The 12,612-nt window shown below is 37.2% G+C and overlaps 1 protein-coding gene across 5 annotated transcripts in view; it reads left to right on the top strand.

Annotated features, from left to right (window-relative positions):
* Positions 1-12,612, top strand: part of LOC105490223 (cyclin dependent kinase 8) — a 150,136-nt gene that overhangs the window by 92,959 nt on the left and 44,565 nt on the right. For all 5 annotated transcript variants that reach the window (XM_011755636.3, XM_011755635.3, XM_024795532.2 and 2 more), the window contains exon 4: positions 3,054-3,194. In XM_011755636.3, coding sequence (XP_011753938.1) covers positions 3,054-3,194 — 141 coding nt within the window. The remainder of the gene's footprint in view (positions 1-3,053; positions 3,195-12,612) is intronic.

Genomic DNA, 12,612 nt, shown 5'->3' with positions numbered 1-12,612 from the left:
GACCTGTGATAAGAATAGTTTTAGGTCAAGTTTAGTGGGTCACACCTGTAGACCCAGCACTTTGGGAGGCCAAAGCAGGAAGATCACTTGAGCCAAAGGATTTGAGACAAGACAAGCCTGGGCCACATGGCAAGACCCTATCTCTACAAAAAAAAAAAAAAAAAAAAAAAAATTGGCTGAGCTCAGTGGCACACACCTGTGGTCCCAGCTGTTCATGGGACTGAAGCCCAGGAAGTCGAGGCTGCAGTGGGTCCTGTTCACGCTGTTGCACTCCAGCCCGGCTAAGTTTTGTATTTTTGGTAGAGACAGGGATTCACCATGTTGACCAGGCTGGTCTCTTAGCTCCTGATGTCAGGTGATCTGCCCACCTCGGCCTCTCAAAGTGCTGGGATTACAGGCCTGAGCCACTGAGCCCAACCGGTTTATTAGTTTATCTAATGCAATGCAGAAAATGATGCTATATTGAAAAAAATTACTGTAAAATAAGAACTTAAATTAATCTTGTCTAAGTAGCTGAAATTCAAACACCAGCCTCAGTATTTTGCAGTTTACTAAGCAGATTATTTTTTAAATTGGTATTTGAGGAACTCTTAGGTAACTAGGAAATTTGCTGTTTTGTTAAATATAACATTTATGTTTTAAAAAAAATCTGAAACGTTACCTTGCAGATAAGACTGAGATATATATATTATATACATATATATATAGAAAATCTATAACAGGATAGCCAAAGTAATTTTGAAACATATTCACAAAATTTACATTCTTACCAATCTGTGTATAAAGAACATCTGTTAATACAGATTATAGTTTAAGAAACAAGTAAACCAAACCTCTAACATTACCTTGTGTTAATTCATTAAGAATTACTTTACTCCTGTGTACTGGGTTTTTAATGATATTTAATAATGTCTTTAAACATTGTATTGATTTGCATACTAATCTATATTTACTAAATTAGCATGGCCATGCTTTTTAATTTGTACACATGAAATTTTCTCTCTTTTATGAAACTCTTTTGAAAGTTCATGCTGATTATTAATTTTTTCTTCTTTTTTTAATCTTTGGTTCTTCTGTTCTTCTATTTTAAAATAAGTCTAATCGTATCAACCCTGTTAAATCAGCGTGGCCAGTATTAAATTGAACACTCACCATACTGAGCCTCATAAGAAATGAAGTCATATAATTTAAACTTAAGGCATTTTCCAGGCTGGTTCATAAATAAGATTTGTGATAAACCACGGTAGAGCGTAGAAGATAGTATAATATTTCACTCAATGTGATTTCTAGCTGCTAGTTTGTAATATTTAATTTTACATGTAGGTACAATGATTATACTTTAACAAATTTTATTGCATGTAATATTGTACAGTGTATATAAATAGTTCATTAGCTTTATCGTCATCTTAATAATATTTAAGCCAAATAACTATTTTTAATGTTCATTTTCATTAAAAACAAACGATAATTTAGCCTACTAAAGCCCACTCCTTTATCTATTTTAATTGGAATGTTGAAGTGAATTGGTAGGGGTTAGGCAGCAGAGGGTAACAAGGCAGTCGCAATAAAAATAGTTATTTTTAAAAATCACTTGAGTATTGGTGAGATTTCATGGTATGTGTACTTTGCATTTGTTATGTAGCCCTGGAATATAAAGAAAATGACAGTAGGGTTTGTCATTTTAAAATATTGGTAAAAGAAATCACTTGTAATACTCTAATAAAGTGTACATGAAGAAATATATATGAAATTGATTAATTACCTTACCTCTCCTACATATCCGCCCACCTCGGCCTCCCAAAGTGCTAGGATTACAGGCGTGAGCCACCGCGCCCGGCCCAAGAATCTTAAGGAGAACAGACTTGATTGTCACATCATATTTTAGGACAGGTGACAAAACAGTCTAGATATTAAATTGTTGTAGCTCTGTTTTGTTTGCCTGCTATTAAATACCTTGAAAAAAAGACTGAGAGGAAAATTAAAGTCGGTTAATGCTGCTCATTTAGATTAGTCACACTACATAGGTGCAAACTGCTACACTTTACCTTCTCGTGGGTACTTGCTATCTATTTTACCTTGGAGAGTAAAGCTCCTTTACTCATTAATCATTAGTTATTCCTTACTTGTATTATATTCTGTGTATCATAAGAAAATAGCAAGTGAAAATGTTAACTTATAATGTTAAATATCTCTTATTTTTATTATGTTTACTGATTTCAAGAACATGCTTAATATTTACTTACATATATTGGCCGAGGGTTTGCTCTGTGCAGTATTAGGTTCAGGGATATGTACAATGGTGTGCAAGGCATAGTTGACTGCAGCCAAGTTACAGATTTTCCTGCAGTTTAAAAGTGATCCAATTAAGAAAATGAGTCCTCCTATCACGAGCATTTGAAACTTTTCAAAAAAAACTTGTAAGGCACATTCATTTATAAAGTAATTTTTCTATGTATAAAGTTGTGCTTTGTTTTACTGGATGTCCAACAACATTATACATAGAAAGCTTTGATGGATGGTACAAGGCATTTTTTTTTTCCCTCAGAATCTTTCATATTTTTCCATTTTTCCCTGTGAACTGGTATGTCATTTCTTTGTGCTTGTGTTATTTTATTGAAGCATCTCCCCACTTGCTTTCTTTATAACCTATGTTATAAATAGGTTCTCATTCTATACCATGTCAGCCAGCCAGAAGTATCTCTTGAACTTTGTTTTTTTTTTTTTTCATTGTATCTACCAGATAAACAGGAATCAAATATACTCGAAAGTAATTGATTTTTAATTACGCTGTAAAAATAAAAGCACAGTATTTCCTAATTCCTTGTTGTGATAATTTATTTCCTGAAATGCTGTCATATGCTTAGGAAATAGAATTTTAGCTGCAGTTATTAGGGAATTTTAAAGTTGTTTATGTTATTCAGCAGAGTATGAAATTGTATTTTCAATATCTGTGGGAATCCCTGAGTGTTTCTTTTTCTGTTAGGAAAATATTACATATCAAATGATCTTTTCCTTTTTTTTAAGCTTCTGGTGATATTTTTTCTTTCTTTCAGCATATAATCAAGTTTCACAGAGCTTCTAAAGCAAACAAGAAGCCAGTTCAGTTACCTCGGGGAATGGTGAAGTCACTATTGTATCAGATCCTAGATGGTATTCACTACCTGCATGCTAACTGGGTGTTGCACAGAGATTTGGTAAGTTGATCTGTAATTGGTTTAAACTAGAAAGATGCATTACAGTTGGATACTTTTCTAGTTGTCTGTAGATACCAGTGCTATATGTAGGCCTGCAAACCTTATAGAGGTAGTGAGAACGCTACATTCTCAAAAAATGGCCTACTAGTGTTTTTATAGAATTCATCCTGCTTCTTTGACATACACTAGATGGTATTTATTTTGAAGTGAAATAAGACACATTTGTTTTCCTAAGCTTCTGTTTCCTTTTAAGTTCATAAATAAAGCATTGGCTTGCTTTACATTGATTATTAGATGCAAGGCAAACTGTAGAAATTTATATATTTATAATAACTTGAAGGTAAAACTTTTGGAGCCTACTGCATACTTATTTACATATTAGAAAAGGAAAATGTTAATTCAGTATGCTTATATTTTAAGCCCCTCTTTGTTAGTAGCAGTCTGTTGGCCAATAGCCTTTATTAATCGTAATTGAAGTATATTATTAGAAGCCTTGCTGTATTCAGGTACATTGAACTTTTAAGAATTTAAAAACGGAAGAAACTGACTTTTTATTTAATGTGTCAAAGTCATTTATGCCTTTTTTCACCCATTACCCAGCCCCCAGGCCACAGACCAGTCCATGGCCCATTAGGAACCAGGCCACACAGCGGGAGGTGAGCGGTGGGTGAGCATTACCACCTGAGCTCAGCCTCCTGTCAGATCAGTGGCAGCATTAGATTTTCATAGGAGCCAGAACCCTATTGTGAACTGCACATGCAGGGGTTCTAGACTGCACACTCCTTATGAGAATCTAATGCCTTATGATCTGAGGTGGTACAGTTACATACTGAAACCATCCCTTCCCACCCCACTGTGTGGAAAAACTGTCTTCCATGAAACTGATCCCTGGTGCCAAAAAGATTGGGGACCGCTGATCTAGCATATTATTATTCATTAAATTTTCATGGATTTCAGTTACCTAAACTTCAAATTGCCCTTTCTTACTACATAATTACATTGCTTTTATAGTTCTTTTCTTTGTAAAGATAGTAACTATAATAAGATTTATAACAGCACCGTCATTTCAAACAAATATAAACACAATGCTGAAAGTGATGATTTTGTCTCTAATCACCTGTATACAAAGGAAATATCCTGTAGGCCATGAGGCGGAGCCCATCTGGTCTCTCGCAAAGATGTTCTTCACAAATTTAGTGAGCTTAGTCTCTGGCCTTCAAATGTGCTGTTCCAGTGGCATAGTTTCTACTTCTTTCTTCTAGCTTTAGGAAATTGCCTTGTAGCACATTTAATGTTAGTTAGTTACTTTATCTCCAGTTCTCATACCTACAAAGCATTTAGACTAGGACCAATAACACAGCAGAAATTTGGTTGGACTTGTTTCTTTATGCAAGCTTTTATTTTTAATAGAGTTAGAATATTTTACTTATAAAAATAGATTTACAGGCCGGGCGCGGTGGCTCGTGCCTATAATCCCAGCACTTTGGGAGGCTGAGGCAGGGTGGATCACAAGGTCAGGAGTTCAAGATGAGGCTGGCCAAGATGGTGAAACCCTGTCTCTACTAAAAATACAAAAAATTAGCCGGCTTGGTGGTAGGCACCTGTAATCCGAGCTACGCTGGAGGCTGAGGCAGAGAATTACTTGAACGTGGGAGGCGGAGGTTGCAGTGAGCCAAGATGGCACCACTGCACTCCAGCCTGGACGACAGAGTGAAACTCCATCTCTTAAAAACAAAACAAAACAAAAAATAGATTTACATAACAGAAATCAGACAAATCCTTTGGCATTTTATGAAGCTGAAAATAAATTTTGGCCATGGGGTGGAGTCAAATTAGGGAAAAACATTTCTACTTTTGAGCTACCCATCCTTTTTATGATGTCTAAAAGAAAAAACTGTGGCTAAAGGACATGTTTTTCCCCATCGAGTCAGTTATGCTAAGATAGCTCTACATTTTCTTTTTCTTGTAAATTATTCTTTTCACTTGAAGTATGTATGCATATTAGGTAAATACAGACTGATTTTTAAAACCAATATTTAAATTTCATGTAATAATATAAATATACTTAAGCCACTTAGAGTAGTATTAAGTATAGTAGTGAAAATTATGATACCAAGTTTCTTTTATCTCTCTTATGGTAAAGCTCTTCCTACTAATGTACCTTAAGTAGATTCTCTTTGACATAGGGTCAGTGTAGAACCGATCATTTCAGAAGGCTCTGTTAGTGGTGTACTAAGTGGTGGAGAGTGGAAGGATCGGTGCCCCCTGATATAGGCAACAAGGGATGCATTGTCTGTAGATGATTTAAAAATAATAATAAAGCATACTAAAAGTTAGTTGCTTTTTATTGTCACCATATGCTGACAATTCTGAACCATTTCAGTAATAAAGTATTTCTCTACAGTGAGGCAAATCACTCTTACTCCTCCATCCCTCTTGCCATTATTTAAAGTTTATTAATCCAAAAAGTTCTGCGGTGTCTACTGCTATCTTCTTTGATTTCCATATTTGAGTGAGATTTTCCGTATTTTCTGTGCATGACTTCTTAGTATTCTTTATAAACGTCTGTCTCTTCTGTGTATCTCAGGCACACAGAAATCCACTGAACCATTGTTTCATGAAAATGACAGCCTTTGCCTCTAACCTAGATCCTACTGGTTCAGATGCCCACCTTTCAAATTCTGAAGGAAAAACTCATTTACCATATATGTACATTTTAAAATGTGAGCACCTTCCTGCCAACTGAAAAAGCTTTAAAGTTTTGACGTTTATAGTGTTTGAACAATAGCTACATTTGATTCTAATATATGTAGTAATATCATATTAACTCTCAAGAACATTGGTCAGCCGGGCGCGGTGGCTCACGCCTGTAATCCCAGCACTTTGGGAGGCTGAGGTGGGTGGATCATGAGGTCAGGAGTTCGAGACCAGCCTGGCCAAGATGGTGAAACCCCGTCTCTACTAAAAATACAAAAATTAGCCGGGCATGGTGGCACATGCCTGTAATCCTAGCTACTTGGGAGGCTGAGGCAAGAGAATCACTTGAACCCGCGAGGCAGAGGTTGCAGTGAGCCGAGATTGTGCCACCGCACTCTAGCCTGGGTGACAGAGCGAGACTCCGTCTCAAAAAGAAAAAAAAAGAACATTGTTCAGAAGCTATATAACATAATTTTTTTTAACTTGTTCTTCTCAAATATTTGTTGTTAGTTGCATATGAAATATTTACCCTATCAAAACAAAAATTAATAGTTCATTATATTCTTTACTCCTGTTTAGTCGGATTTAGATCAAATGTGACAATGCTGACCTTAACTCTCTTCATAGACTTCTAATGCTATGAATTGGACCAGTTGGTTGAGGTGCTGACATGCCACAAGAAACTTCATATTAAGGTGGATAATTGGCACAGACACCCTAAAAACACCATTTTAATAATACTCTGGAATGTTACTGATGTTTTTGTTTAATAAAATTGGCTTTGTTAATTAATAGAAATACTGGTTTGAGATGGTAGAGTTATGAAGTTCTTTGATATGTATAGTTGAGCTTTTAAAATTAACAATCCTATTTAATAAATAACGATTTATCTGGTTGCTATTAATCATCACATAGTAGCAAATCAGTAACTGAAATCTGTCATCCTTGGTGGGAAAATAGAGATTTCTTAATTCTGGAAGTCTTTTTGGGCTGAGAGTCGTAATCAGTGTAAATGTATGAGTGTTTTAAGAAATATGGACCAGAAGAGAAACATAGGCAGTATTTATTTTGTGAAGTAATTTATTGATCCAAACCAAACTTTTTAGTTTTAGATCATTAAAATATGTATATGTAAGTTGTTGCTTATACACTTAATTTGTCTGTGTCCACTAGAGATAAATGAGAACAAAGTTATGTCTGTTGCGTTAGCTTTGTTCCTTCCCTTGACGACTCTCTTCCCCTTTCTTTGTTTATTCCCCTTCCCTCCTTGGGAAGGGAAAATAGTTTGACTACCCGTCTGCTATAGTCCTGGTTCTGGTATTACCGTCTATACTGCTCAGGATACTGCATCTCCAGAGATACAGAACCAACAAGGTGTTTATACATAGATGGAGAATGATTTATTTAAGGAATTGGCACATGCAGTTGTGGAAGCTTGGTAAATCCGGAATCTGCAGAGCAGGCTACAGGCTGGAGACCCAGGAGGAAGGTTTAGCTCTGGTCCAAAGACAGTCTGCTGGCAGAATTCCTTCTTGCTCAGGGGAGGTCAGTCTTGTTCCATGAAGGCTTTCAGCTGATTCAATGAGGCATATCCGTGTTAAGAAGGGTAGTCCTTATGTGTTTTACTCAAAGTCCACTGATTTAAATGTTAACCTCATCCAACAGCACCTTCACAGAAACATTCAGAATAATGTTTGACCAAATATCTGGGCACTATGGTCCAGCCAAGTTCACACATAAAATTATTCATCCTCGGCTGGGTGCAGTAGCTCACGCCTGTAATCCCAGCACTTTGGGAGGCCGAGGCGGGCGGATCACGAGGTCAGGAGATTGAGACCACCATCCTGGCTAACATGGTGAAACCCTATCTCTACTAAAACAAATACAAAAAAATTAGCCGGGCATGGTGGCGGCGCCTGTAGTCCCAGCTACTAGGGAGGCTGAGGCAGGAGAATGGCGTGAACCCGGGAGGCGGAGCTTGCAGTGAGCCGGGATTGTGCCACTGTACTCCAGCCTGCGTGACAGAGCCAGACTCGGTCTCAAAAAAAAAAAAAAAAAAAATTATTCTATATAAGTGAATAAACAAGAAGCACAAGTTAAAATAATGTGAGGTAAGTTATTTTGCTCTGTCCTTTCCTCCTCTCTCCCTGCTGTTACCAAAATAGGAGTATTGGGTTTAAGCAGTCTAAGAATTTTACCTCGTATTATAAAGCTGACTAAGTGGGAAATACTGTGGAAACAAGTAAAGATACATTGAACTTTTTAACACCGTTGTCAGGAATGTAAAATAATACAGCTGCTGTGGAAACACACAGTGGTAGTTTCTAAAACAATTAAAAATAAGATTACCATGTGATCCAGCCATTCCACTTCTGGGTATACACCCCAAATAATTCAAAGCAGAGTCTCAGAGAGGTATTTGTAAATGCATGTTTATAGTAGCATTCTTCTCAGTAGCTTGCCAAAAGGTAGAAGCAACCCGAGTGTTCATCAGTGGATGAATGGGTGAACAAAATGGGTATGTACATACAATGGAATATTATTCAATCTTAAAAAAGGAAGGACACTCAGCCTGGGCAATATAGTGAAACCCCATCTCCACAAACATAAAAATTAGCTGGGTGTGGTAGCATGCACCTGTGGTCCCAGCTACTTGGGAGGCTGAGGTGGGAGGGTCACTTGAGCCCAGGAGTTTGAGGCTGCAGTGAGCTGTGATTGTGCCACTGCACTCCAGCCTGGGCAACAGAGTAAGACTCTGTATGTAAAATAAAAATTACACAGTTTCTTTTGGGGAAGGAAATTCTGACATATGTACAAGGATGAACCTTGAGGACATTATACTAAATGAAATAAGCTAGTCACAAAAGGATAAGTACCGTATGATTCCACTTTCATGAGGTACCTGAGCAGTCAGATTCACAGAAACAGAAAGTAGAATGGTGGTTGCTAGGGCTGAGTGGGTGGGGCAGTTACCGGGCGTTATTGTTTAATGGATACAGAGTTTCAGTTTTGCAGGATGAAAAGAGTTTGGAGATGTATGGTGGTTGCACAACATTATGAATGTGCATTTAATACTGAACTGTACACTTAAAATGGTTGATAAATGTTATGTTACGTGGATTTTACCACAATAAAAGACACTGGGAGAAAATATGTTTAAGTGATTCATAATAAAGAAAAGTTTGAAGTCTTAGCCTGATTGGATTCAGTTTGGTGATTTTTCTTAGTCCAGTCAGATAACAAGACATGATGCATCAAAGTTGTATTGATACTATTTTGTAGATGCGCAGGTTTGATTTGGCAATTGTATCTGAACTGTTTCTGAAAAAGTAGTCTTCCTTTCTAGATAGAGTTAAAATACATGGACAAAGGTATGAGCGGGTTTTCACTACTGAAGCCTGCGTTGTCACCATTTTGAGAGCATCTAGGCGGGTTCGCTAACTGCAGCTATGTGGCCTCATTTTTTTTTTTTTTCTTTTTTTTGAGATGGAGTCTTCACTCTGTTGCCCAGGCTGTACTGCAATGGCATGATCACAGCTCACTTGAACCTCCGCCTCCCGGGTTCAAGTGATTCTCCTGCCTCAGTCTCCCAAGTAGCTGGGATTACAGGTGTGTACCACCACACCCGGACAATTTTTGTATTTTTAGTAGAGACAGGGTTTTGCCATGTTGGCCAGGCTGGTCTCCAACTCCTGACCTCAAGAGATCCACCTGCCTCGACCTGCCAAATTGCTGGATTACAGGGATAATCCACTAAGCCCAGCCTGGCCTCTTGCAGTAGAACTGATTTCAGTAGAACTTCAAACTATTTTTTATAAAACTTAAAAAAGATAGAAATGCTTTTCTCATTCTGTTTGTGAAATAAATTTCAGAGTCAGTTAATATGTCTTTTACTGGGAAGAATTCTGTGATAAATTAAAAATTTGAGGCAAAGCATGATGGCTTATGCCTGTAATCCCAGCGCTTTAGGAGGCCAAGGTAGGATTGCTTGAGGCCAGAAGTTAGAGACCAGCCTGGGCAACATAGTGAGACCCCGTCTCTACAAAAAGAAAATTGAAACACACTGTCAAATATGCTGGTATTTGTGAATCTAAGTGAAGACTGATATGTAGTCCAGCTCCAATCTTCTTTTCTTTCCCTATCTCACTCCTTAAGCTCATTTTCTAGCCAACCCAGAGGTTGCCCTGCCTGCCTGAATCCCCTCCCCCCTTCATCTTCATAGCTTTGAAATTAAAGCTCTCTCTAGTAACCCTAGCTGAAAATGAGAATGTTTACATCTAAAATCCTATTACAGCTGCTTTGAACCACCTATGGGGCACTTACTAGTTTTGGTAATATGGTAATCTATTTGATTATAAACTCCTGAGGGCAAAGACCATGTCTTAACTCTGTGTTTGTATCCCTCCCAATGCCTAATAAAATACACAATTTGTGTATATAGTATTGCCTATGTTTGTTGAATGAATGAACTAGCTTACTTGTAACAGAAACAAAGTGGCTTCCAAGGTTATTTCTGATTTTATCTAATGCTTATGCATATCTACAGACACATGCATATCCTTTTGCATTTCTTTTTAGTACCCTTTTATCTCTACTATGATTTACTGCAGTGAAGTGATGTACAAAAGCTTCCCCCATCTATACTGCATTTTAAATCTTTTCAGCTGCTTCCCTCTTGCTACCCAAAAGAACTCAGCTCTTACTAGTCAGTTCAAAGACCATTCAACTAATGATATTGACCTATTGATCTCTTTTATTGCTCTATTTTTATATGCAATATTTTTGTTTCACTCAATGAAACCTATTTGCTGACCCTTTTCCTGTTTGTTCTGATGTTCTCTTTATGTTACTTATTTTTCCCAATTTTTTTCTTTAATCTTAAGGTTGGAACATTAGTATCATAGTTCATATACATCCCTCACTTTCTTCAAAAACGTCTTAAGGTTCCTTCTGAGTAAATTCTTTAATTGCAGATAAGATGGCAATGCCTACCTTCTTCTAAACATACTAACTGTTCTGATCTTGGAACTCTTATATTTCAGTTTTACACTGCATTTAACTCACCAATCTGTTACTTGTCATAATATATTTATGGATGCTCCTTGACTTAACAATGGGGTTACATCTCAATAAACCCCTCATAAGTTGAAAATATTTTAAGTCTAAAATGCATTTCATATACCTTACCTACCACACATCAGAGATTAGTTTAGCATGTTAACACGCTCAGAACACTTCAATCAGCCTACAGTTGGGTAAAATCATCTGACACAAAGCCTATTTTATAATAAAGTGTTGAGTATCTCATGTGATTTATTGAATACTATACTGAAAATGAAAAACAATGGTTGTATGAGTACTGGAAGTACAGTTTTTAACTGAATGAATATTGCTCTCACATCATCTTAAAAGACAAAAAATTATAAGTCACGCCATTGTAAGTTGGAGACCATCTCTAATTTCTAGCTCATAGTTGCTCATTTTGGGGCTGCTTTCATTTTTTAAAATAATTTTCTTTTCTTTCTTTTTCTTTTCTTTTCTTTTTTTTTTTTTTGAGACAGAGTCTCACTGTGTTGCCCAGGCTGGTCTTGAACTCCTGGGCTCAAGAGATCCTCCTGCCTCGGCCTCCCAAAGTGCCAGGATTACAGGCGTGAGCCATCACACACAGCCATTTTGTAAATAAATTTTCTAATGTACTTAGTGTTGGCTGTATTTAATGCTTTTTGTTGAAAGTATTCATAAAGCTGTATCAGACCACAGGAATGATTTATACTTAAATCAACATCTAAGTATTAAAGACTTGGTTTTGATGTATTTTCTAAGAAAATTAATAGAAAGTAGAGTAGTAGTTATATGACTGGCCTATTAGCCATTAATTTTTGTAAAGTACATGTATTAGAGTTCTCCAGAGAAACAGAATCAATAGGATAGATAGGTAGATGGATGAATGGATGATAGGGAGGTAGGGAGGTAGATAGATGACAGGGCATTTACTAGAGAAATTGGCTTATGCAATTATGGAGGCTGAGAAGTCCCATGACACGCCACCTGCCAGCTGAAGAAACAGGGAAGCTGGTAGCATGGTTTGGTTTAAATCCAGAGGCCCGAGAACGAGGGAGCTGATGGCATAACTCTCAGTCAGAGGCCAAAGGCTTGAGAAGCCAGGGGTGCTGCTGGTACAAGCCCCAGAGTCCAAAGGCCAGAGAATGGAGAGTTCTGGTTTCCAAGAGCAGGAGAAGAAAAGTATCCCAGCTCCAGAGGAAAGAGAAGTTGCCTTTCCTCTGCCTTTTTGTTCCATCTGGGCCCTCACCTAATAAGATGGCATCCATCGATGTACTTTACTTGAAGGTGGATTTTTCCACTTCAGTCTACTCTTTCAAATGCCAGTCTCTTCCGGAAACACCTTCACAGAAATACCCAGAAATAATGCTTTACCAGCTGTCTGGGTATTCTTTAGTCAAGTTGACACCTTAAATCAACCATCACAGTCTGTATCACATTCTCATATGGTTATTAATGTTTTCCATGTTTTAAAGTATCTGATATCCAAAATTTCATTTTAATAGTTACCTTAATGCAGTAACTATTTATCATAGCGGTAGTTAACTTGGAACTAGCAGGCACACAGTGCGTATCATAGTCCTGTTTTACTAAATGGCATAGAATGTTAAGTGAGATATACTATAACTCTTCATTGTAGTGTTTTTATTATTGTTTTCAA

This window comes from Macaca nemestrina, chromosome 16 (genome assembly GCF_043159975.1).
Source record: "Macaca nemestrina isolate mMacNem1 chromosome 16, mMacNem.hap1, whole genome shotgun sequence".
NCBI lineage: Eukaryota > Metazoa > Chordata > Mammalia > Primates > Cercopithecidae > Macaca > Macaca nemestrina.
The sequence above is the reverse complement of the archived record's forward strand: the minus strand, read 5'-3'. Positions and strand labels throughout refer to the sequence as shown.